The 22,400-nt window shown below is 36.4% G+C and overlaps 2 protein-coding genes across 5 annotated transcripts; one reads left to right on the top strand and one right to left on the bottom strand.

The window, feature by feature from the left end:
* Positions 1-987: 987 nt before the first annotated feature.
* Positions 988-4,006, top strand: CPZ (Metallo-hydrolase/oxidoreductase superfamily protein). Its single transcript, XM_086667119.1, has 8 exons — positions 988-1,637; positions 2,043-2,205; positions 2,286-2,356; positions 2,508-2,603; positions 2,760-2,873; positions 3,236-3,304; positions 3,495-3,569; positions 3,681-4,006. The coding sequence occupies exons 1-8, from the start codon at positions 1,227-1,229 to the stop codon at positions 3,771-3,773; spliced, it is 1,092 nt and encodes a 363-aa protein (XP_086523245.1). The 5' UTR covers positions 988-1,226; the 3' UTR covers positions 3,774-4,006.
* Positions 4,007-4,673: 667 nt separating this feature from the next.
* LOC147549458 (Beta-ketoacyl synthase) lies at positions 4,674-13,462 on the bottom strand. Of its 4 annotated transcripts, none has more exons than XR_015237192.1 (15): positions 13,258-13,428; positions 12,578-12,821; positions 12,270-12,499; positions 11,988-12,095; positions 11,830-11,901; positions 11,585-11,671; positions 10,795-10,946; positions 7,585-7,665; positions 7,458-7,491; positions 7,059-7,125; positions 6,899-6,975; positions 6,528-6,588; positions 6,142-6,400; positions 5,430-5,926; positions 4,674-5,163 (listed from the first exon to the last, which is right to left on the bottom strand). XR_015237192.1 is itself a non-coding variant. In XM_086667122.1 (15 exons), the coding sequence occupies exons 2-15, from the start codon at positions 12,699-12,701 to the stop codon at positions 4,999-5,001; spliced, it is 1,410 nt and encodes a 469-aa protein (XP_086523248.1). In that variant the 5' UTR covers positions 12,702-12,713; positions 13,258-13,462; the 3' UTR covers positions 4,674-4,998. The 4 variants fall into 4 exon arrangements, 3 of the variants coding, with proteins under 3 accessions (XP_086523248.1, XP_086523246.1, XP_086523249.1); XM_086667122.1 differs by having other exon boundaries at positions 5,430-5,501; positions 6,321-6,400; positions 12,578-12,713; positions 13,258-13,462; XM_086667120.1 differs by having other exon boundaries at positions 5,430-5,501; positions 6,321-6,400.
* Between the last annotated feature and the right edge of the window lie 8,938 nt (positions 13,463-22,400).

A 22,400-nucleotide genomic window follows, 5' to 3' on the forward strand; every position in this document is an offset into this window, starting at 1 on the left:
TTTTTACAGTCATAATTGTATAATTGTGCTGGATAATTAAATGGGTAGTTATTATTGGGTAGATCCCTAGATGGAGAATTATTAATTGGGTTGGTGAATTTAATATTATTGGGCTAGAGTTAGTTGGGTTGGTCGGCAAGCTTCATTTGGGCATTCAAAACGGGACACTAAAGGCACCACTTTAGAACCTAATTGAGCTCACATTTGGGCCTGCGGGGGCATGGGCCCCCACAGGCCCCTATGTGGGCTCGCCCCTGACTAATATGTTAATTTTTAGTGAAGGTGTAAATATGTGTAGGCACGGGTTTGTTTTTTACGTAACACAAACTCAGTTGCATGAAATTAAGTAATAATCATGGAAACAATGATTTGTTTCGTGAATCTCAAAATTTTCAAGAGAAATTTGGTCAAAACTCCATATAAATTTTTTATTTTGGTGAAAAATGATCACTCAATTTTTCATAGTCTTCAGCTCACTGGGTATTTTCGCAAGTTGCAACAACTTGCAAGAGGTTTGTAACAACTAGCGATAGGTTTACAAAAACTTAAGAAGGTTATAACAACTTGCAAAAGGGTTGCTCAAGTGGTTGATAGTATTGACAAAAACTCCAAACCCCCTTAGGTCACATGTTCGATTCTCAGAAGAGGTGGAATCTGTGGTTATGAATTTGGGTTATTACATATGAATTTGTCGGGCTTCAGGTCTCTTTCATGTTGTTGGGTTTTAGGCCTTTCATTATTAGTTTAAGTTAGGCTGTTATCGTGCTTATTACATCTTCATGATGTATCAATAATGTCTTGTAACGATTAACGTAGATCGTAATCGATTTCTCAAAAAAAAAATTGGATCTTTAACCAAACAAAATACAAATACGTGATTTTTAACCACACAAAATATAACTTGTTTTTTTACATAAAAAATTTAAAATTAAATCTGTAAAAGTTTTGGACTTGTTAAAAGTCGTGTGTCGATATTGGACTTATGGTGTATTAAGGCCCATTTCTTGGACCTTAAACCAAAAAAATTGGCAAAACAAAGGCAAAAACCAGATAAGTTCTACAGAAATCGATTTATCTAATAAAAAATAGATAAAAACTTACCCGCCATTATCAACTCAAACAAAACCCTCAATCCCCTAAACCCTCTGCAGGCAGCTCACTTCCTCTCTCTACATATGTTAAAGAAAAACCCACACTAAGAATTAGGAAGAAGAAGAAGAAAAGTGATGCAGATATCTTTAAGCATTTCAAATTCAAACGTACCTTACTTTCATCAACCTCACGAACCCACATCAGAATCTTCATCCAAAATCCATTTCCCTTCATTTCAAAGATTAGGAAGCCAGAAAATTTCAGTAAGTACCCATGAACTTGCCTTATCTGCTATAAAAGGTTCTGGGTTTCTTTCTGCAATTGATAGAGCTATTGAAGAAGAAGAGTATAGGAAAGCTAGGGCACAAGTTAAAAGACAAGGGATTGACCTAGAAGGTTATTTGATTGAGGGTATTTCAATTGGAGGACATGAAACTTGTGTTGTTGTTCCTAGACTAAATGCTGCTTTTGATATTGGAAGGTGTCCTTCTAGGGCAGTTCATCAAGATTTCCTATTCATTACTCATGCTCATCTTGATCACATTGTAAGCTCTTTTCCATTTGATTTATACATATATTAACTTTGGTCTTGAATTTGTTTTAGAATTAGGGTTCTTAAGTTTAGAACTTTAACTCATTGAAGCAAAATTATGTATGTTTATCGTTCAAATGGGTTTCGCTTGCACTCAGATGGTAAAATTTCTCCTAAAAATTAGATAACGCTGGAAGATTTCCCCCAACCCAGGTGCTCATATGCCCGAAAGAACTAAATTCCCCGTTGAAAAAGAACCACTCTTTTTGCAAATTTTGATGCGTTTTGAAGTTCTAGAAATGAAATAAACAACATTTGTAGTACAATTCTTGAAACAACGCGAAGAACATTTTTGAGCATCTATTTTTGATTGTCGAATTTAAAACTTGACTGAATGTAATCAGCCTCGTGTTTGTAGGGCGGGCTTCCTATGTATGTTGCAACTCGTGGTCTTTACAGCTTAAAACCACCAACAATATTTGTACCTCCATGCATCAAAGAGGATGTTGAAAAGCTATTTGACCTTCACAGGAAGATGAGTCAAGTGGATTTAGAACTTGATCTTGTTGCTCTTGACGTGGGTACGTAATTTACCAAGAATTATGATTCCGTTAGTAGAATTTCTCTCTATTTCAAAGCTGATTCTCACATTGGCCTTCAGGTGATACCTACGAGATACGGAATGATTTAGTCGTAAGACCATTTAAAACGAACCACGTTATTCCCAGCCAGGTATGGTTTAAAACTTTTACTTTTGACTTCAAATTTCCTTCCATTCGCATTTAACTGTTCCATGTTTTTTATCTGGTAGTTCATTTAGCAGGTTTCTGCTTATTGTTTCAACATCCTCATCCAATTCGTGTGATTTCCTTTTTCAAAACAGGGGTATGTTGTTTATTCGGTTAGGAAGAAGCTGAAGAAGCAGTATACTCATTTAAAAGGAAAACAAATCGAGAAATTAAAATATTCAGGAGCAGAGGTTCGTAATTTTACAAACATGTTATTTGTAGCGAATCTTTTTTGTAATCAAGGTATTTTACTAGTTTTTTTTTTAATTGATGGTATTTTACTAGTTATTGGAGTGAACCTCTACGTTCCCGAACATGATTATTGACTTTTGAAGCTTATTTTGTAGATTACAGACATTATATTATCTCCGGAAGTGGCTTTTACAGGAGATACTACATCAGAATTCCTGCTTAATCCACGAAGCGCTGATGCCTTGAGGGCGAAAATTTTAATTACTGAGGTAAAAGTCTTTGAAAGCATGTACATCTGTGATGATCTAGACACCACTCGACCCACTTAACCCAGTTCCACATGATACTGGGTATTTTGTGGCATGTGCCTACCCTAGACCACCCTAGGCTCATCTCTCCAGCATAGACGTCAAGCTTACCAAAATTCCTGGCCAGTATAATGACAGGAACTGCTTGTTATAACCTAAGGTCTCATCCTAGGCAATGTGGGGCTAAGTGCAATATACCGAGCCTTTTGGCTTGAGATCAACTATAGGTCGTAATACATTCATATTCCGTTGGATTAATATACAAATAATGCTGCATCTATGCATCTAGTGGCCTCAACTCATTTGGCTTTTCTTTTGGGCAGGCGACCTTCCTAGATGAAGCGGTTAGTGTGGAGCATGCCCGAGAACATGGTCATACTCATTTATATGAGGTATGTAAATTATGACTTCATCTTATCTCTTTTTGGTTTTATACAGATCTTATTGTATTGTATTGCAGAAACTTACATTATTTGAAGTCCTTTTTCCCAAGATATCACAACTAGTAAACTCCTGTTTGTGTTTCCTAAGTTTGGTACTTTATTTTTTATGCTAAATCATGAAATTTTTGAACCAACATAGATGATCGAACATGCACAGTGGTTCCGGAACAAAGCAATTTTGCTCACACATTTTTCATCTCGGTACAAGATGGAGGTGAATGTCAAACTCGTATCTTTTATGGTATTGTTAATTGTATAAATCAAGAAACTTCACCGTAACGAATTCTTTAATTAAGCTCGTGCTATTTGATTCTCTAAACTGTAGGACATCCAAGAAGCTGTTTCAAAGTTGCAACCAAAGGTATCAGGGAAGGTGGTTGCTTTGACGGAGGGCTTCAAGTCAATGTATTCTTCCTAAGCAAAATGTATTTAGGTATTTTGAGGTATATCAGTCGGTTTATTGGTCATACTAGTTTAGGCCTTGTATTTGTACGATTTTCTCTTTCATAAAAGAATTGGAACTTTATATATATATATATAACCAAATTCCACCATGAAAGCCAAACTTGTATTAAAGGAGACTTGAAGTCCGAAGGGAACACTGGAAGACATCGGTACATAGTTTAGATTTAAAACTTATATTTTGATTTACCGCTTTTCTTACTCACTCCAATGAATTAGTAGTTATTTTATATAACCATATTTTTCGGTATCTAGTACATGGTTTGTTGCTGTACTGTCCATATATATTAAGTTGGCATCTCTGTCCGGCACCGGCTTATACTTTGAGCACTAGAACAACCGAGACCTTGGGCTATAGACCTTTAGTCACCCTTATTATACTGAGCGCTACAAAAAACCGAGACCTTGGGCTATAGACCTATAGTCGTGTGGGTGATTTTGCGGGGTTCACTGCAAAAATGTGCAATGAAGTGATTGAGTTCCACACTCAAAAGGTTCTGACCGGTGAAATCCTGCGAGTATTTACATCTTGCACTTTTCGGTGCATTATCTCAAAATCAATATCTAGTTATCGGTTCCGCCAAAAAAGCATCCATCCACCATTAGGCTGTGAAGCCTGCAAAGCCTCTGTTCTCTTCCTTCCACTCTTTTTTCTCTCTTCTTTTTCTTTTATTGAGGGTAGTTGGTGTGAGCGGCAACAACTATTTTTTTTTTTTAAATAAGCTGCAATAACATTAAACATCAACAAAGTTGCATACGAGATTGTTGCAGCTGGAATTGACTTGCAACAAGCCAACAACTATTCAATGTAATGTAAATTACTTATAAGGTGGACTAATTTCAGAGAGGGAGAGAGTGAAGAGAAGCAACTGACAATAGCATCATTATCTTTGGTCCTAAAATTACACAGGTTATGAAGCAAAAGTCTAGTAAATCATGAGAAAAATCTGGCTAAAATATTCGTTAAATTATTGCAAAAATGTAAATTTCTCAACCATATCGTAAGTTTGTAACTAACTAATGAACATGCAGTGAGACACATTCTCAGTGGATTTTCTCCATCTGAAAACATTATAAAATAATTGCTTAAATCGCTACGAGTCGTCCGGGAACTCCATTCATATTTGGATTCAGACAGATTTCAGTGCCGACGATTGTTGTGAGTCTTTGGGCTTCTGAGGTCACGGAGCAGAAGCGAATAAAAGGGATGCATTTGTTCCTCCAAAACCGAAAGAATTTGAGATGGCAGCTCTAATCGACATTTCCTTTGACTCCGTTAAGGGCATGAAACCATTTTCAAAGACTGGATCTGGCTGCTTCAGATTTAGTGTCAATGGAGCAATTCCCTACACGAAACCACAAAAACACAAACAATTTTTTTTTTAACTCAAGGGCCAGTGTGCTATACAAGATTTACATTAGAGTTCAAATTAATACTGAACAGTGACATAGATATGCAAGAACCGATCAGAAGTATGTCGTGCAAATGTTGAAGCAAAACATGTTTATGAAAATACCGATCATATATCAGAAAATCGATGCATAGAGAATGATTTGTAGAACTGCTTGCTAGATAAAATTAACGAAATTCAGGTATAGTAAATGTGCTTACATGGTATGTAGCTAAAACGGCAAAGATTGCTTCAACAGCTCCAGCTGCCCCAAGCAGATGACCTGTAGCTCCCTGACAAACACAATTTTCAACTTTTCAATCATACAGTACAGCCTCTAGCCTACTAACAAATCAATCCGCAAATGAAAAACATTATAATAACCATTCGAAGTCGAAACAGAAACTCAAAACACTTCCAGTCCATTCTTTAAAGGACCACCATGTCTTGCATCAGAGTTCAGACCAGTAAAATGACACTCTGTAGTAGATTGAATTCTCTGCCAGTGTACAAAATCACGTGGCAGATTATGCTATTGAGTTCTGACCTTAACTGGAGTGGTGAGTGGAGTAGTTCGGGATTTAGTATTTACAAAGATGAACATAAATCAAGCCGTTCTTGTTAAAGGCATTAAACCTGATCTTGTTAGGCAGATTCCTCCTTTGTGTAGATGCAATGCAACAAACCTAGCTATAGCATCAGCTGGGAGCAGTCAAGACTCAAGAAGATATGTCATCTGAAAGTGTTTCAATAGATGACTTGATCACTTGAGCATGGAATTATTGCTTGTTTGCAATTTTTTGAAAAAATGCAGCCTGCAGAACCCTGGTTCGTTGTGACCAATTATGTTCTTGGGCATGAGTGATTTACATCAACTATCAGGTAATTGACTCTAGTTTCTCCTCAGCCCAAAAGCAAGAACTATTTTTGAACAATTGAAGGTATTTCCCTACTTCACTGACATATACTAGATGTTGTAATCAAATCTTTTGTGATAGATTTTCTTGTAAGAGTGATGATTGGTCAAATATCTACCCATTTCCATCTGGTAGTAGAAAAGAGCAATAAGAAATACTCCTGCTCTTAAAAAGTATCAAGCACATGAATCATACCTTAGTTGATGACAGCGCCAAAGCACCTGGAGCATGCTTAGAGAATACAGATTTGATAGCATTGGCTTCTATAGCATCACCTACAAAATACACCAGCATCGAACCATTAGTCACACCTTACTAATTTTTTCCCTCCCCGACAGTACTGCCACGGCCATCTGAATTGATATCTCATAAGTAACAGTTGGAGAGTATCCAAAATTTTACCCAGAGGAGTTGATGTAGCATGTGCGTTTACGTAATCCACTTGATCAGGACGCAGGCCAGACTGCAAGACGTAGAAACAAAGGTAACCTACTTTATCAGAACAAAAATCACGGGGTGGGCTTTACTTAATATATCGTGGTCGTGTAACATTTGCAAATCTTCACAGCCAAACTTATGACTATATAAGCATATGTAAGCTTTGGTCTTCGTCTGTTTACGTGGAACAAAATGAACCAACCGGAGTCACAATTAGACCCGAGAACATATACTATGCTGCGCTTTGACCAGATAGCCAGTTAGATAGTGGTCGGTTATCTCTGGGGTCTTCAGTGATTATTGATAACAAGTTCAGAGCACCAGTGTTTTCCAACCTGTTTTAGTGCACGTGACATGGCCAAAATAGCACCTCTTCCATCAGAGTGTGGTTGAGTAATATGGTGAGCATCACCTAAAACATTCCAATATTTCATTCAGAATCAAGTAGAGGTTAAAATAAACAATTGTGGACCATAATATATCCCATACGAAGACCTGACATCCCATATCCTCGAACCTCAGCATAAATTTTTGCTCCTCGTTCTTTTGCATGATCAAGCTCCTACAAGTCAGAAATGAACTGTCAGGGTGAATTAGCATTGAAGAATGTTTCTCCAATTAAGGACACCAGACCTAGAACTACTAGGTCCCCTAGGGGACAAACTATACATGGACGAGAGCCATATTAAGATAATTTTAAATCACAAAAGCAAGTTCTGAAAAAAAAATTAAGCAAGTATAGATAATCTAAGAGATACGAACAAAATAAGTCATCGCAATGTCTCACTTGGGCACTGTAGGATTGAAAATTCAGAGGCTGCACTCGGTCCCATTTATATAAAAGGACCAAATAGGTTGAGAAAAATGTGAATGAAAAACATGCCCGTGACTTACCTCCAACACCATTACACCAGAACCTTCGCCTATCCTGCAATTTCAGTATCAAATGAATAGAATGTTTAGCTCATCAAAAGGAAATGTTTGCACAGAAAATAATTCTTCTATAAGAATGTTATCTTACACAAATCCATCCCTGCCACAATCAAATGGTCGAGAAGCTTCTTGCGGTACAGAATTATACTTTGTACTCAAAGCCCTTGACCTGCATATCCAGTAGAAACACCCCGCCAATTAGATGTGACCCATTAGAACAAGAAAGAGCAACAGCAAAATGTAAGACTTCAGAATGACGGATTTAACGTATTAAAAAAAGTATGTTCACAATTTGGTAGTATAAAATTCAAATAAGGATAACACAATAGTTTGCACCTATGATCAGCTTTTCAGAAAGTTGTGCAAGTGATTTAATCTACTTAAATCTATCTTTCACTCCAAATACAGATAGAATGATAATGCTTAAATTATGGTAATACCTTGTTAACTTGCATATCCAATAGCACATCTAAATTCTACTACTAAAAGCAACTTCATGATGCGCCCAAAAGTGTGAATGTTAGAGGTTCGAGCTACTGGACCCAAAGGCGGAGCTAGGATTTTAAGTCAGGGTGCAGTAACCTAAAAAGTGGAGTGCCAAAATGAATCTGATTAAAAGAATTAGGGGGTAGAAGGTAAGGGGCCAAAATGAAACTGGGGCAAAGTTAAGGGTGAAGCACCAAAGTGTACAAAATATACAGGGTCAAAGAAGAATTAAACAAAAAAAGGAATAAGGAACTCGACGGGAGTCGAACTCAGGACATACTGGGCGGCCAACGAAGTAAACGACCATCATGGAAAAGTTGGCTGTCTTGCATTGCGTCCATATAAAACCTTTATAACCAATATTTGACCCCTGACTAAAGCCAAGTCACACCCATAGCTGACTCCGCCCTTGGGTGGACCAATGTGGGCTACAGCCAGGGTCAAAACACCTAATACTTCAAAGAAGCTATGACTTCGTGTTCAGTTCAGCTGAGATCGTAAGACGTCGTGGAGGAGATGACGTGTTCAATCCCCTACTCAAGCATTCAATACTTTTATACCAAAAAACCTTCTTTGAGTGCCTTAAAGCATTTCATAAACAATGTCCCATGTAGTTGAGAATGACATTCATCTTTTTTTTTTTTTGAAAAGTTTGAATCAATTGAAGGGGGAAAGGATATAAAAGATTGCAGGATCCTACAAAAGGTGGACTCTTAGATGCAGACAAAGTCTGCCAGGAAAGCAAACACTACAATGTTATGATCATAGCCTCCCACTTTAGAATACAATCCATGAACGACAAGTTCCTGGTCCACTACGCCTGTCTACAATGGAAAAGGGTGCTCTAGACATTGCGAACGGTATCATTGATATCGCTCACCTTGTTCCCAAAGAAAATTTTGTTTATGTCCTTCCAAATTACCCAAACAATAGTGTTAGTGATAAGACCCCAAAGGTCTCTCTCTTTCTTAAAAAGCTTGAGACCTCTACACTGAGCTAAGCGCCCATATAGAGTCGCTGGCATAGCCCATCTAAGATACATGTAAGTAGCAAAAAATCTCACACAGCAGTCTCCCGCCTTAGAATGGAGAAGAAGGTGCTGGTTACTTCCTTCCTCTTGCTGCACATTGTGCACCAGCCTGAGGCCCAGAATACCTCTTCTCATATATACCGTGGGAAATTTAGACTTCCTAAGCCAAAATTGTGAAAGAGATTCCAGATGGCACAAGCTTGCTCCATACGCACTCCGTTTTTTGGTCTGTGTCCATTAGCAGGGCGATTATGCGCTTGTAGCCCTGGTTCACATTAAGAGGACCTTTATCATCTCCAAACCACCCTGCCTGGTCCCTAGAGTCTGTGAGAGCTACATCGTCTAAAGCATTCAGAAGAAAAAGGCATTCCTCCATCTCCCATTCTTCAAACCTCTCCCTAGAGATAGGTTCCAACTGACAGTACCATTATCAATTATGCAAGTTTGAGCCACTGTGCTCTCCTTCAAAGAAGAAATGCTGAAAATAGTGGGGAAGTACTTCCTTGAGAGGCTGATTAGTATACCATTAATCAGACCAGAAACTAGTTTGTTATTTGTTCCAAACTCTCCTTTTGGTAGTCCTGTCCGAATTAGCAAACTGATTCATGATACCCATCCAGACCGAACACCCATAAAGTTCTTTGCAAATTTTGGTTCATCCTGAACATTCATCTGTGTTAAGGATGCCAGGGGTTCAATTTTCTCTTACATTAAAATTCTCAATTTCTTGAACTGCAAACCACAATTAATGTCTAATTTTAAGGAAAGCATCGGCTAATAGATTGAACAGAACAGATAAATTTCATATGGCATATCATGGGAGAGATATGGATTTTTTATCATCAGCTTATAATTGTATCTCAGAAAAATAATTACTAGATGTGAAGGGTAACTATGATTTGCAATTCTTACCACTTTGATCTGTTATGCAATTATTTTTTTTACATGACATTGCTTAATTGTATGGATTAATTTTAACTATTAAAAGTATTAGGTATTATATAAAAATTGATCATTTTCTTGTAAACTCCTGAACATAGAAATAATAGTTGCTTTTCATTGATATTATTTTTCAACTCGTCCCTAGGCAAATTCCTGGCTACGCCTACTATACCTGACTAATGTGCTACACATGTAGTAGAAATAATAAAGACCAAAGATAAGATAAGATTCAAGACCCAATGCTGTCAAATGGGCATTCGAGCAAGAATTCCACTGACATTCGATAACTGATGGCAAAATGATCAAAAACGTTTTGACCTTAAAAGGTACTTATATTTACATACCAATAAAACAGGAATTTTCACCCTTGGAATGATATAGTACGAATTCTTATAAAAGTATGAAGTATAAAGTATAAACCAACCAAAAGAAAAGAAATAAAAAGGACAAAGAAATAACATAATGCATGATGTTGATAAATGGATTAGTACTGGAGTAGCAGCAAGAAAACATCTAAACCAAAAATGCACGTTTAATAACTGATGGCAAAAGTCAGAACCTAAACATGTGGTCGACGCTTCACCTATCTGGACAAGAGGAAGAGACACTTGAAGAAATGAATTCAGGCGAGTCGACAAAAGGAATTTTAAAACCAAGGAAATACGAAGGTATTATCAGAATTTGCTGCTTTAATTTTATTTATATATGAACTTTGGCTGTTAATATAATGAACTTCACCGAGAGAATTATATAAGTGGAAAGGAAAAATAGCTCATAGGAATAGTGCTACAATATGAAGGCACCAAGATGTAAGAGAGTTATGAAATAGAAGATCATTACCTAGAAAATCCTGCAATTGATAGAGCATCAATACTGGATTCTGTTCCTCCAGCTACCATTACTTCTGCATCTCCAAATGAAATCATCCGTACGGCATCTCCAATGGAATGTGCCCCGGTAGCACAAGCTGTTACAGCAGCATGATTTGGACCCTAGATTCAAATGTCAAAGTTTGCAAAAATTTCCATAGACTTCGACATTATGCAAACCGGCTTAAACAATTTATGACATCTATTTTACAGTTGCTGACCTGCACATTTTGTTGGAATGTTCTGGGATTTTGGATTTTCAGGAGTCAATGAATCTAGTCCAAAGATTCACTATTATGTTAGTTGGTAAAGTGAAATCAATTGAGGAAGTACAAAAAGTTATTGAGAAATCTAAGAACCCATCGGGTTAAATGAAATCTAAGTATCATTTTGTTGTAGTCAAGGTCCAAGGAGTCATGGTGTAGGAGGTCAAAATCGTGTCCTAAAGTGCGTGGATCATAATAGTTATAAGGGTTGGTGGTCTTTTGGCTTGTTCATCAAATCGACTAAGTAGCCTAACAACAAGGTGTACCTTCTCAGTTTCATTTAAAGTATTTCTTACTTTAATTTAGATCATCTCTTGAATATTTTCTAATACGGTTTCAGGTCTCTAGTTTCAGATTGTTTGGCAGACATAATAGAAAAAAAATAGAGGGGTCAAAAAAATTGTAGACAATTTTCACTTGTTAGATTTCCTCTTAGAAATTTTGTTTCGAAAATAAAGTAAATATAAAATGTACTATTGGGAGTAACTCAATCACCTTGAAACCGTATTTCATGCTCACATGACCTGCAGCCATATTGATCAAAATCCGAGGAATGAAAAACGGACTAAGCCTGCGTAAACGCTGTGATAAAAAGGAGAGTAATCACATTACATTGTTGCCAAGCCATGTAGCTCATATACATGCCTATATTTACGACCAAGAGAAAATATGCACCACATCAAAAAAAAAAGTAAGACACTATTGTTCATCCAACATAAATATAGTATGAAAAAAGAAACCTTCTCACAGATCAGTTGTGCTGCATCCAGAATATCACTGATGCTTCCTGTGCCTCCGCCAATGGAAACTCCCTGGTGTCCTTCAAGTTAGAAAAATACCGCGAAAAAACGATGGAGCTGAAACCATCGTAACGATAATAAGAAGAGTTAATTACTACCGTCCTTTCTTGCTTTTCCTGTTCAGTTGGGATCCAGTTGGCATCTCTCAAAGCCTCGTCAGTGGAACACATTGCATAGGCAATAAATCTCGCAATGGATCTATGATCCTATGAAGAAAACACAAAACAAAAGGTCAAAACGATATAAAAACATTAGCCTCATATTACATCAAAACCACTTCAACGCAGTAAAAGCTAACAAAATTAATTAAATTAGCAACTAGTTTTTATATAGATGATGAACAAATAGGTAAAATGAGAATTAGATGTGAGAGAAGATACCTTAGAATTCAACCATACTTCCTCATTAAATTCACCTTTGTTGGTTCCACAAGGCACAACAGCAGCAACTTTTGATGTCAATTGTTCAAAAGTATGCAACTGTGTCTCCTTATCAAACCCGGCCATTTTCAAATCATCTTGCGTAATTGCCCTAATTCCCGAACAACCCTCTATTAGTTTCTTCCATGTAGTTTCTACTCCGCATCCAAGTGGGGTTACCATTCCTAGACCTGCGATATCCAATTCGATTTCATAGCTTTGAAGTAAAGAGAACAATACAATGGTTAAACTAGGTAATAGAAGATTACCAGTAACAACAACTCTTCGTCGGGGTACCAATGGGGGTGGACCAAATGGCTCAGATGCAGTAGATATTGATCGATTAATTTGGAAACTTGAACGGAGGAAACGATTCCAAGTACTCATTGCCATGGATATAAAACTCTGATTCGACAAATTACAATAGAAGCGTCATGGGCAACTCTAGAAAGCAGAAACTCACACTGACGAATTCAGAGTGAAATCGAAATGACACCCTACAAAATAACCATCCTGGTTCAAAGAGAAACAGAAGTCAGATTAACGAACTCAAGTTAGTGGACCTGGTAATGCCTGAATAATAACACATTTTAACAGGACAAATTCCGGCACAACTTGCAAACTCGACAAGAGATCTTGTAATGCCTATCTGAATTATATGGTCCATGTATTGATATATAGTAGTGTATCCCACCATTGTTGTTCATCTCTTCTAATGACTATCTGAATTAAATCGATTCTGACCAAACAGTAAGTAAACCCAGTAGGTGTTTACAATGTCCTTGAAGTTTCACAATTTTTTTTTATCCTAACTTGATGAGTTATGCTATTTTTTATTTGTTAGGCAATTAATCAACTGTGTTTCCCAAACTTCTTTGATCCTATTTCTAAGAACACGGATAAGAGGCAAATATACAGAAATGAAAATGGAGAGAGAAGATGGAAGTACCTTTGATTGGAGAAGATGGTCTAATAACAGGATGACCTCACTTGTCAGAGAGAGAGAGAGAGATATGAGAGAGAGAGAGAGAGGGAGGAAGAGACAGAGAGAGTGAGAGATGAAGAAGGCTCTCGGCGGCCCACTTTAGAAAGGTGTGTTTGGAAGAAATCTTCTCTCTTTAAATTTTTGAAGTCCCGAATTTTTTTATTTCTCCGAAACATGGGCTTTTTGTTTACAGATAAATACTTTTGCTAGTTATAGATGTATTTAGTCGACATTTGGTTGTCCAAGTAACCAATAATGTTGATATGAATTCCAAAATTCTGGAGGTCTCAGGTTCGATTCCTAGAAGAGGTAGATTTCATGGTTTATTGAACTTGGGTTATTAAGGTATAAATAATGTAATAAAATTTGTCAGACTTTTAGACAACGTTTAGTTGGGGTTTAGGCCTCTTTCATTATCTGTTTAATTTAAGTAGTTATCGTGCTTATCACATCTTCATGATGTATCAATCTCTTGTAATGACTAACGTATATCGTAGTCGATTTCTAAAAAAAAAAGATATACGGAGTATTTAAAATAATAAGCCTAAACAATTTACCAATTACAATCAAAATCCCAATTATCTCCCACTTTGTCCCCCTTCCTTCCTTTCCCCCTTTTTTTCAGGAAGAACAAGGGGTTCCTTCGTTTAGATGGATGGTTTTCTTTATTTAGTTTAGGTCCAACGTGAAACCCTTCAATCAGTTTTAGACCAGACAATGGAACCTCTTTATCTAATTTTAGACCAGAAAAAGGAGTGCATTCGCTTGGTTTTCGAACCAAGATGAAGAGCTTGTGTTCGAATCTAGAAACAAGGCGAAGGTTTTCCTTTCGTCTTCCCGACGAATGAGGGAAGAAAGGTAATGAGGTGGAGGAAGATGGAGATGGGGGAAGGAAAAAGAGAGATGATGGGGGAAGGAAAAAGAGAGATGATGGGAGGAATAGAGAAAACGAAAGCATGTAGAAAGGAAGAGAAATTGTTGGTTCTCGTTTGTGCTCCTTGTCTTTTTAGTTTGATCCTTGTATAATTGTGTTTAGATCCTTCTATATAACAAAACACAATGTTTTGTGCTCACTGTGACAAACTGAAAGACAAATCCATTTGTTCGTTCCGTTTTCTCTCAAGTCTAGACCTTTAGATCTATTACCTACCTAAGAAAATGAAAATTTAATCACCCACTCAATGAGAGAATGTCAATACCCCCCCCCCCCCCCATGTTTTAATCTACACCGTCTCTGCCCATTTACTACATACATTACTCGTCATCTCTGAAACGCCTAGATTAATATATCTCTCTCTCCCCATTTACTACATACATTACTCGTCATCTCTGAAACGCCCAAACGGCCAAACACCTTAAAACAAAGTTAATGATAGAGAAAAGGAGTTACATAGACAAAAGAAAATCCGATTTCCAAACGCCAAAGCCCTACATTTCTTCTTCCTTCTTCTTCTTCTTTTTTTAATAGCTTCATCATCTATCTGTGTGATTTGTTTTTTTTTTTGTTTTGAGAATCTTTGTGATTTGTTTTTATCACTTTGTCTCTATTGTTGCAGATTGTATGACATGAACCAGATACTTCTGTTAAACATTGCAAATCGGTTTGTTTTCTCATTTCTATTTCATTTACCAAGTTCCAAAGCTATTATAATTGGATTAGCTAACTGAATCGCAAATCCCAGAATGTGATTTTGCTTGACTTGTTCACACCACTCTTGAATGAGAATATCTTGATTTTAAATGACATTCACTTTTTAAGACTTCTGATTAGTTTGTCAATAATCATCTAACAATATGTGTATATTAAGTGTTTGTTAAAATGTCTCTATGACACATAATTGGATGTTCAGAAACATTTTGATTTTTTTTTTTCTTTCTTGATGTAAAATCTTTCATACCTAATGTGGATTGACCTATTATAGATTATAGTAGTTTATGTTCTTTTTCAACGTTTTATCACTAAGCAATCATTAAAAGTACGTAAATTTTAGCGTGTAACCTAACGATAGAAAAGAAAATAAACTCAATCATCTTTAATCTTTCTGGTAGAAAATCCACCTATTTTTGGCATTCTTATTCTCATCATAGCAGAAAATGAGTCGACAAGTATAAGTTGAAAAACACATGAAACCTAGGGGATGAAATTAACCAAACTAACAGGTGATATAGGAAAGAGTGTTATCTCCTTTGCTCGACTTCATGATTGCAAATAGAACTGAGATCTTCAGCTTTATTATGATTAGGAATAGAAATCTTAGTAGCCACATTTATCTCTGATGTACTTGTGCAGGTAAAAGATCCGGCACCTCTATAAGATCTGTTTTTGCTCCATCTTCACAATGCACCTCCTTCTGGTTCTAGGTACGACTCAAGGAATTTTGATTTCAAGTAAGTTCTATTTAAGTTTATAAGGCTTCCCGACTGAAAATTTCTTCATTCCTGTTTAATAAAATCTCCCTCATAATATTTTTCCTGTAACCTCTCTAATAAAAATGGTTTTTACGGTAATTTCTCTTTCTAGAGTTTGCAAAATGGTCGCGGTGATGAATATGGTGAGCTTCAATCTTCATAAGTTCGGGTCTTTGAGTTTCCTGTATACTAATAGATAATAATATAAGACGAAGAAGAGTATATTGATTGACATATCTAACTATTACATCATGAGGCCTTTAATAGGCTCTACAAGAGAATCACAATATTAACTTAGTCCATGTGGGACTATTCGTCTAACATCTCTAACATACTCTCTAACACTCCCCCTCAAACCAGTGTACTTATCAAGATATTGATAGGTACAATGGTTTGCTACAACAAATCCTTACTCATTACAATAACATCTGAAAACAAAATAAAATAACTTAAATGCAAAACAATTTTTCTTTTTCTCTTGTACTTTATTGGTCGATGGTGATTTGGCTTCCTCCATAACACTCCCCCTCAAACTAATGGTACTTGCAAGTCTGGAAGACCATGAGTTTGTGTATATACCACCTTGAGGATGTTTCAATTTCTTTCACTACTAATGTTGGTGTTGCATTGATGTGTGTTTGTTGTGGTGCTTGAGAGACATATTATATAGAATAGTGGTAATTTTGCCCACTTGGGCTTTAAAAAGAAAGAAGAAGCATCGATAGCTAGGCCCACTTGAGTATAAGAAGGAAATATGAAAAATCATTGATTACTTGGCCTACTTGAAGGATATATTAGTTCGGTCTGAAGGAGATGTCCTTCGACCAAGGTAACAATGCGATCAATTTTCCAGCTAGGACAACGATGAACTCATCCTGAAGATCATCCAGTCCGGTCCAATTAGGGGTCACAATGCTTTGCTAGAAGTCGCTTACGATCGGCGAATCAATTCGGTGATTCGCAGCTAACATAGACCGGATCCTACAACGGGTTACACATAAGAGTGGTAACTTGATCGGAGAGAGATTTGACTAGACGAGGCTAGGCTAAAGATGGATTGTATCCAACTAAATAGGCCAAAAAGGTTCGAATGGTGATTCGGAACAAGATAGAAAGAACCGGGCTCGAAAGGGGTGCCCGGAGCAAGGCTCTAAGGGACGGCCATGTGATGGCCGACCAGGTTAAGTGGGTCGGCCAAGCCAATTCCATAGGGGGCTGCTTTGGCCGACCACTTACAAGGGAAACCCTGAAATACCTAAAAGGGCTATTTCAGGTATTATCATTTCTGTGACCCGAAAAATAGAAACCTAATTTGATTATGATTCTAAGTAGGGTTTCTCTATATAAGGGTCTTGTAGAGAACAGAAAAGGTGTGGAATTTTCTCATAGAGAAAATCATCTCTCTCAGACAGCTTAGAGAGAGAGGGTTTTAGAGAAAAGACTTTCGTTCTATCAATCTAGTCAATGAAAAAGGTTCTTCTCAACCTTCCATTAAGTTCTAGCAGAAAAGGAAGGGAGATCAAGTTAACCTACTCGGTGTCTCGAGTAGAGGAGCTACACTTGAAGCTCTGGATCTTCACATGCGAATTGGAAAGGTTCGAGGGAAAAACGCGATTAAGGTATTTATCCTTCTTCTAGTTCATTGATTAGTTCTTGCTTAATGATCCTGGTAATTTAGTGTTAACATATGATGTTTGAGATTCCGCTTAGAACACTAGATAGTAGTCTAAGAGACGTACAAAACCCTACACTACTTGGGTTTGAGAAAGTAATACTATAGCTTGGCCCACTTGGGGTTGAAAGATAAAAGTTTAATAGCTTGGCTCGCTTGGACTTGAAAGAGAAAAGCTTAATAGCTTGGCTCACTTGGGCTTGAAAGAGAAAGGGCTGAAAGAGAAAAGCTTAATAGCTTGCCCCACGTAGGCTTGAAAGAGAAAAGGTTGAAAGAGAAAAGCTTAATAGATTGCCCCACTTAGGTTTGAGAAGAGAATTGACCCACTTGGGCTTTAAAGAAAAATATTTGTGAGAAATATAGAGAAGGTAAAGATTTAAAGAGAAAGTTGAGGTTAGAGTGAGAAATCTAAAAAATTAAAGAAAAAGAACACCACACACATCACATCTGTTTATAGGCACCACAATTCCCATGATTTTTTTTAAAGCACCACGAGGTTCTAGAGATCACCGTTCTTTTTGTTTGAAGCCCAGTAACTTTAAACATGGTCATCTGAAATCTTAAGGGCACCCACATACTAAAGAAATGAAGTTGAAACCCTAGATCTCATTTTCACCTTCTTCTTTCTCTGCTTCAAGAACAAGGGGGATAAGCTTCATCGTCGAGAGGGAAACAACCCGGATCACCAGCTAAGGCCCATAAATGACCGCTCAGTGATAAAGGAGGTAGGGGTGCAGAGACAACCAGGAGGTTTGCCCAACCAACCTTCTTCCTCCTCTCTTATGTATTCACGTTATTTCTCATCCTCTACTTTAAGTAACTTACAAACTACTGAACAAATGTCTACATGCAAAACTTTACCATGCTATCACCATAGGCTTTCTTTGGTATTGTTGTTTGAACTTCTAATGTGCATGAAAGACCACCTTCAACTTTACTAGCAGCTTCTCTGTTAATATGTCCACCTGAGCCACTATATGTATAACCAATAAGAAGGAGTGCACCCACAATTATTAGGTCGACAGATAGCAACGGAGAAGAGTGTGACTTTTGGTTCAAGGAACCTACAAATGGTATACTTCCACTCTCACCAAAGTGACGAGCAGAATTCACTGGCCTTCTTGACATGGTTATCGATCCAAAAGAAAATGATTCCACAAGACATTATTTTGATCGAAAACGAAGCTGGAACTAAATTAGAATAGGAAGAGAAAGAAGAAGAATGAGAATTGGAGATTTAAGAGGCGGAGGAGCTGGATCTAGATCTGCTTTCTTTTTACTCTTAATTTAAGTAGCTCACCACCACAGATAAAAGAAAGCAAGAGTGTGAGAGAGAGGGGGGGTTAGTATTAGGGTTTGAAAAGGATACCACCACCTAAGTTTGAACATAAATAGTTGTTTGCTTTACTCTTTAGATCTTTATCTCCTACTATTGACAAGTAGAGATAGATAGATCTAAGAATAAGATATTGATCTTTAAACCTTCAAACCTTTAATGGTGAAAACCATTAATAAATGGTTGAAGACTTACATAAAGAATCAAAAACTTAGAAACTAAAGCTTGACTAAGAAAATAATAAACCTAATTTATTTGGGGTAGAAAAAGAAGACTAAAAAAACTAAACTGATGATGTTCCAGCAGACAGTAGCCATTGACGGAGTTACCGCCGTCGGTTAGTCCGAAACCCTAGGATCGAACTCGTTAGAGTATAAATGCTCTTGATACCATGATCGAAGTAATATAAAGAAGAAGAAGAGTATTAATTGAGATCACTAACTATTACATCTTGAGCCCGTTATATAGGCTCTATAAGAGAATTACAATATTAACTTAGTCCTGGTTCAAAAAAATATTAACTTAGTCCATGTGGGACTATCCATCTAACATCTCTAACATATAAGTCCTTCTATCTCTCGCTCTTTATTTTTAGTTGATTGAAGGATGGGATCACTCTTGGATATAAAACTGTCCTTAAAATTTTAAGAAGCAAAGTATGAACTTTGGTTTATTTTTCATGTGTTATATTTTTCATGTTTTTGATGATTGGAGTTATTGATTTACGAGGATACAAGGAGGTTAGACATTTTGATGAATGGGATCACTCTTGGACACAAGACTGATTATTCTTCCAAACAATCAACAAATTAAGCTTTCATTGATGCTTAAAAAAAAGTAGTTCTTATCATCTTACTATCAATTTTGGCTTACCTTCCTACTTTGAGCTTTTATCCGAGGAGGTCAGTCATTTTTCTTTAGTCTATCTATTGATGTGCGAATAGTTTGTTCATTTCTTATAATTTTATTGGTTTATGTTGTTGAGTTGTAGATATCTTAATGCGAATATGAATTTAATATGTTTGTTGGTAATTGGCTTTTCGCTCTTTGGTTGTTTATTTGGGTAGTGAAGTAATGTGACATTTCTTCTCATGTTGGATATCATTTGTTCGATATGTTTGGTCATAAAACAGTGATGCTATTACTACAAACATAAATTTTAGATTAATCTAATTTAAAGAGCTATGGCTATGACTCGTTTATGTTGAAAATGAATTAGCATCCTACGAATTCAAGAAAGTGTTACTTCTGTGGATACACTCGCTATGCCCTTGCCCAAATGTTCACTTCACGGTAATCACTAACTAAGACCCTATAATTGTGCCCATCAAACACGAACTCGCTTCATGTTGGTGGGCATTTGTTAGATAATCACTTTCTTCAACGGATGAACATGAACTCTACAGCCCCGTTTGGGTGTTTTTCCATCACATACAGAAACCAAAACTGATCCAAATCGTTAGATGCTTCAATGGTTTAAGGTCCGCTAACATATGGTTTTTTTTCAGAATATTCACAACAAAGTGGCTAAGGAGATACTTGGTGATGCTGAAGGTTTAGCAGAAGAGAGAATCGATGAAGTTTTGAATTTATTTTTGAAGGTTTTAAAGGAAAATTTGTTAGAAAGCAAACGATGGTCTGTAATGTCTGCATATACATATTCAAAAGTAGCTCTGAATGGATATACAATGATTTTAGCCAGGGCCGTGTGGTGGGGGGTGCGGGCAGGGCGCCCGCACTGGGCCCCCCACCACTAAGGGCCTACTATTAATAAAAGTCCCTAGTTTTTTAATATATAGTATACATGTATAACTATTCATAAACTTTCACTTAGCTCAGCTGGTAAGGTGCGTTAAATTTATTCAGGTGACCCAGTTCGAAACCCTTAACTTGTTTTTGTTTTTTTTTTTGTTTTTAAGACATAATTGTTAAATACATCTTTGTTTTTGCTCTATTACACTTTTCTTAATTACTGTGTCTTTTTGAAACATTATCTTTCATATTTCAAAGTGCTGATTTCAACAAAAATAAATAAATATTTTGAAGTGCTTTAAGTAAGAAAGACCTAAAAATTGAAAAATAATTCCAAGAACGTGTAAAATATATGTGTATATTGTGATACAAAATATACCACAAATCGCTTTTATATTCTAAATTATGCATTCTACGAAGAAATATGATATTATATAAAGGTCTACATTACATGGATTCATTTGTAGTTATAAACTTATAATTTAAAGATATAATAACATATTTTTTTTGCTCACAAGAAATTGGGATTCTTCGACTAGATTTTCAATGAATATGAAATTTTAAATTTGAAAGTTTTTCCTATGATCACTACTATTTTCAAAATACATTTGGGTTCATCTATGATTTTCATCAAACTACTGATCAATTATCTAGCATCATGTTCAATTTTTGCTTTTTATTTTTTTATCGTACGAAAGGCCCAGATTCAGATTTCGCACGGGGCCTCCGATTTCTCAGGCACGGCTCTGATTTTAGCTAAGAATTCCTTCTTTTCAGGTGAATTCGGTTTATTCTGGTTATGTTACTACAGATATTAACTTCAATATTGGAATTTTGATTGTTGAAGAAGGTGAAAAATTTCAGGTAAGGTTGGCTCTTTACCAGATGATGGACCTTCTGGCATGTTTTTTTATCAGTGAAGAAATGACTGAACTTTGAATCATGATTTCTGATATAAATTAGAAGATCGATGTGTTTATTTTGGAGCTATATACAAATAAAGAGTTTAGTACTATGTTTGAGCTATATACAAATAAAGAGTTTAGTACTATGTTAATATATGTGTCTCTCGGATGGGGCAGCTAGAATTCGAATCTTACCCCGTTCGAGTGTTTTCCCATCATTACATACAAAAACCAAAACTTTCGTTCTAAATCATTTGATGCTTCAATAGTTTAACCTTTTGCTCAATTCAAATATGTTTCAAACCAAATTAAAAGGTTTAAAGCATGAACTAGGTAGAAACCCCTACTCTAATGTGGTGAAGCAACCTCATCAAGCTAAGACGTTGATCCCTCTTATTTATATATATTAGTTGAGAAATATTGACAATGTTTTTATGTAGCTACAGACAATTGAAATTGTTATAGCCATCTTTGCCGAATATTTTTTTATTGTTCTAGAAAGCTAACGTAGCTCGACCAAATTGAGTGGTAATGTTCCTCACATTACAATGATTTTGGTGATGGAAATTCATGTTTAGTTAATAAGAGTTCAATTTTTTGAATTACTATTATGATAATTAAGGGGATGTGTCCATTGTTCATGAAGGTGAACTTTTATTTTTCTTGATCTTATTTTCATATATTTATTTAAATATGATGTTCTCTGTGCCGGAGGAACGGGCTATACCCTAGTCTATATAACAAAATACAATGTTTTGTGTTGACTGGGACAAGTCGAAAGATAAATCCGGTCGTTCGTTGGGATTTTGATGAGATCCACACCCTTTGATCTATTACCCACCCTATATTTTACAAATTTAATCACCCAAACAACATCACATATCTCGATGACTAGCTAAAATAGTAAAACAGTAGGCATCTTTCAGGTTTGCTGAATAGCGCGTTGTTCGTTAAAACAGTCGTAACTCTCTCATCCGATAACGAAACGACTTGTACCATACATTTTCGGAATCGTCTCGAGACAAGTTACAAG

The sequence above is a fragment of the Eschscholzia californica genome, unplaced genomic scaffold (assembly GCF_041429995.1).
Source record: "Eschscholzia californica isolate CP2 unplaced genomic scaffold, dmEscCali1.0.p SCAF_3, whole genome shotgun sequence".
Taxonomy (NCBI): Eukaryota; Viridiplantae; Streptophyta; class Magnoliopsida; order Ranunculales; family Papaveraceae; genus Eschscholzia; species Eschscholzia californica.

Excerpts from the sequence above, each read along its gene's own strand:
- CPZ (XM_086667119.1), top strand. The coding sequence starts at position 1,227 with ATGCAGATATCTTTAAGCATTTCAAATTCAAACGTACCTTACTTTCAT. Across the intron at positions 2,357-2,507 it reads ACCACGTTATTCCCAGCCAG|GGGTATGTTGTTTATTCGGT; the intron begins GTATGGTTTAAA and ends TTTTCAAAACAG. Across the intron at positions 2,874-3,235 it reads CGAAAATTTTAATTACTGAG|GCGACCTTCCTAGATGAAGC; the intron begins GTAAAAGTCTTT and ends TCTTTTGGGCAG.
- LOC147549458 (XM_086667122.1), bottom strand. The coding sequence starts at position 12,701 with ATGGCAATGAGTACTTGGAATCGTTTCCTCCGTTCAAGTTTCCAAATT. Across the intron at positions 11,672-11,829 it reads CACAACTGATCTGTGAGAAG|CGTTTACGCAGGCTTAGTCC; the intron begins GTTTCTTTTTTC and ends TTTTTATCACAG. Across the intron at positions 10,947-11,584 it reads GCATGAAATACGGTTTCAAG|GGTCCAAATCATGCTGCTGT; the intron begins GTGATTGAGTTA and ends ATTTGAATCTAG.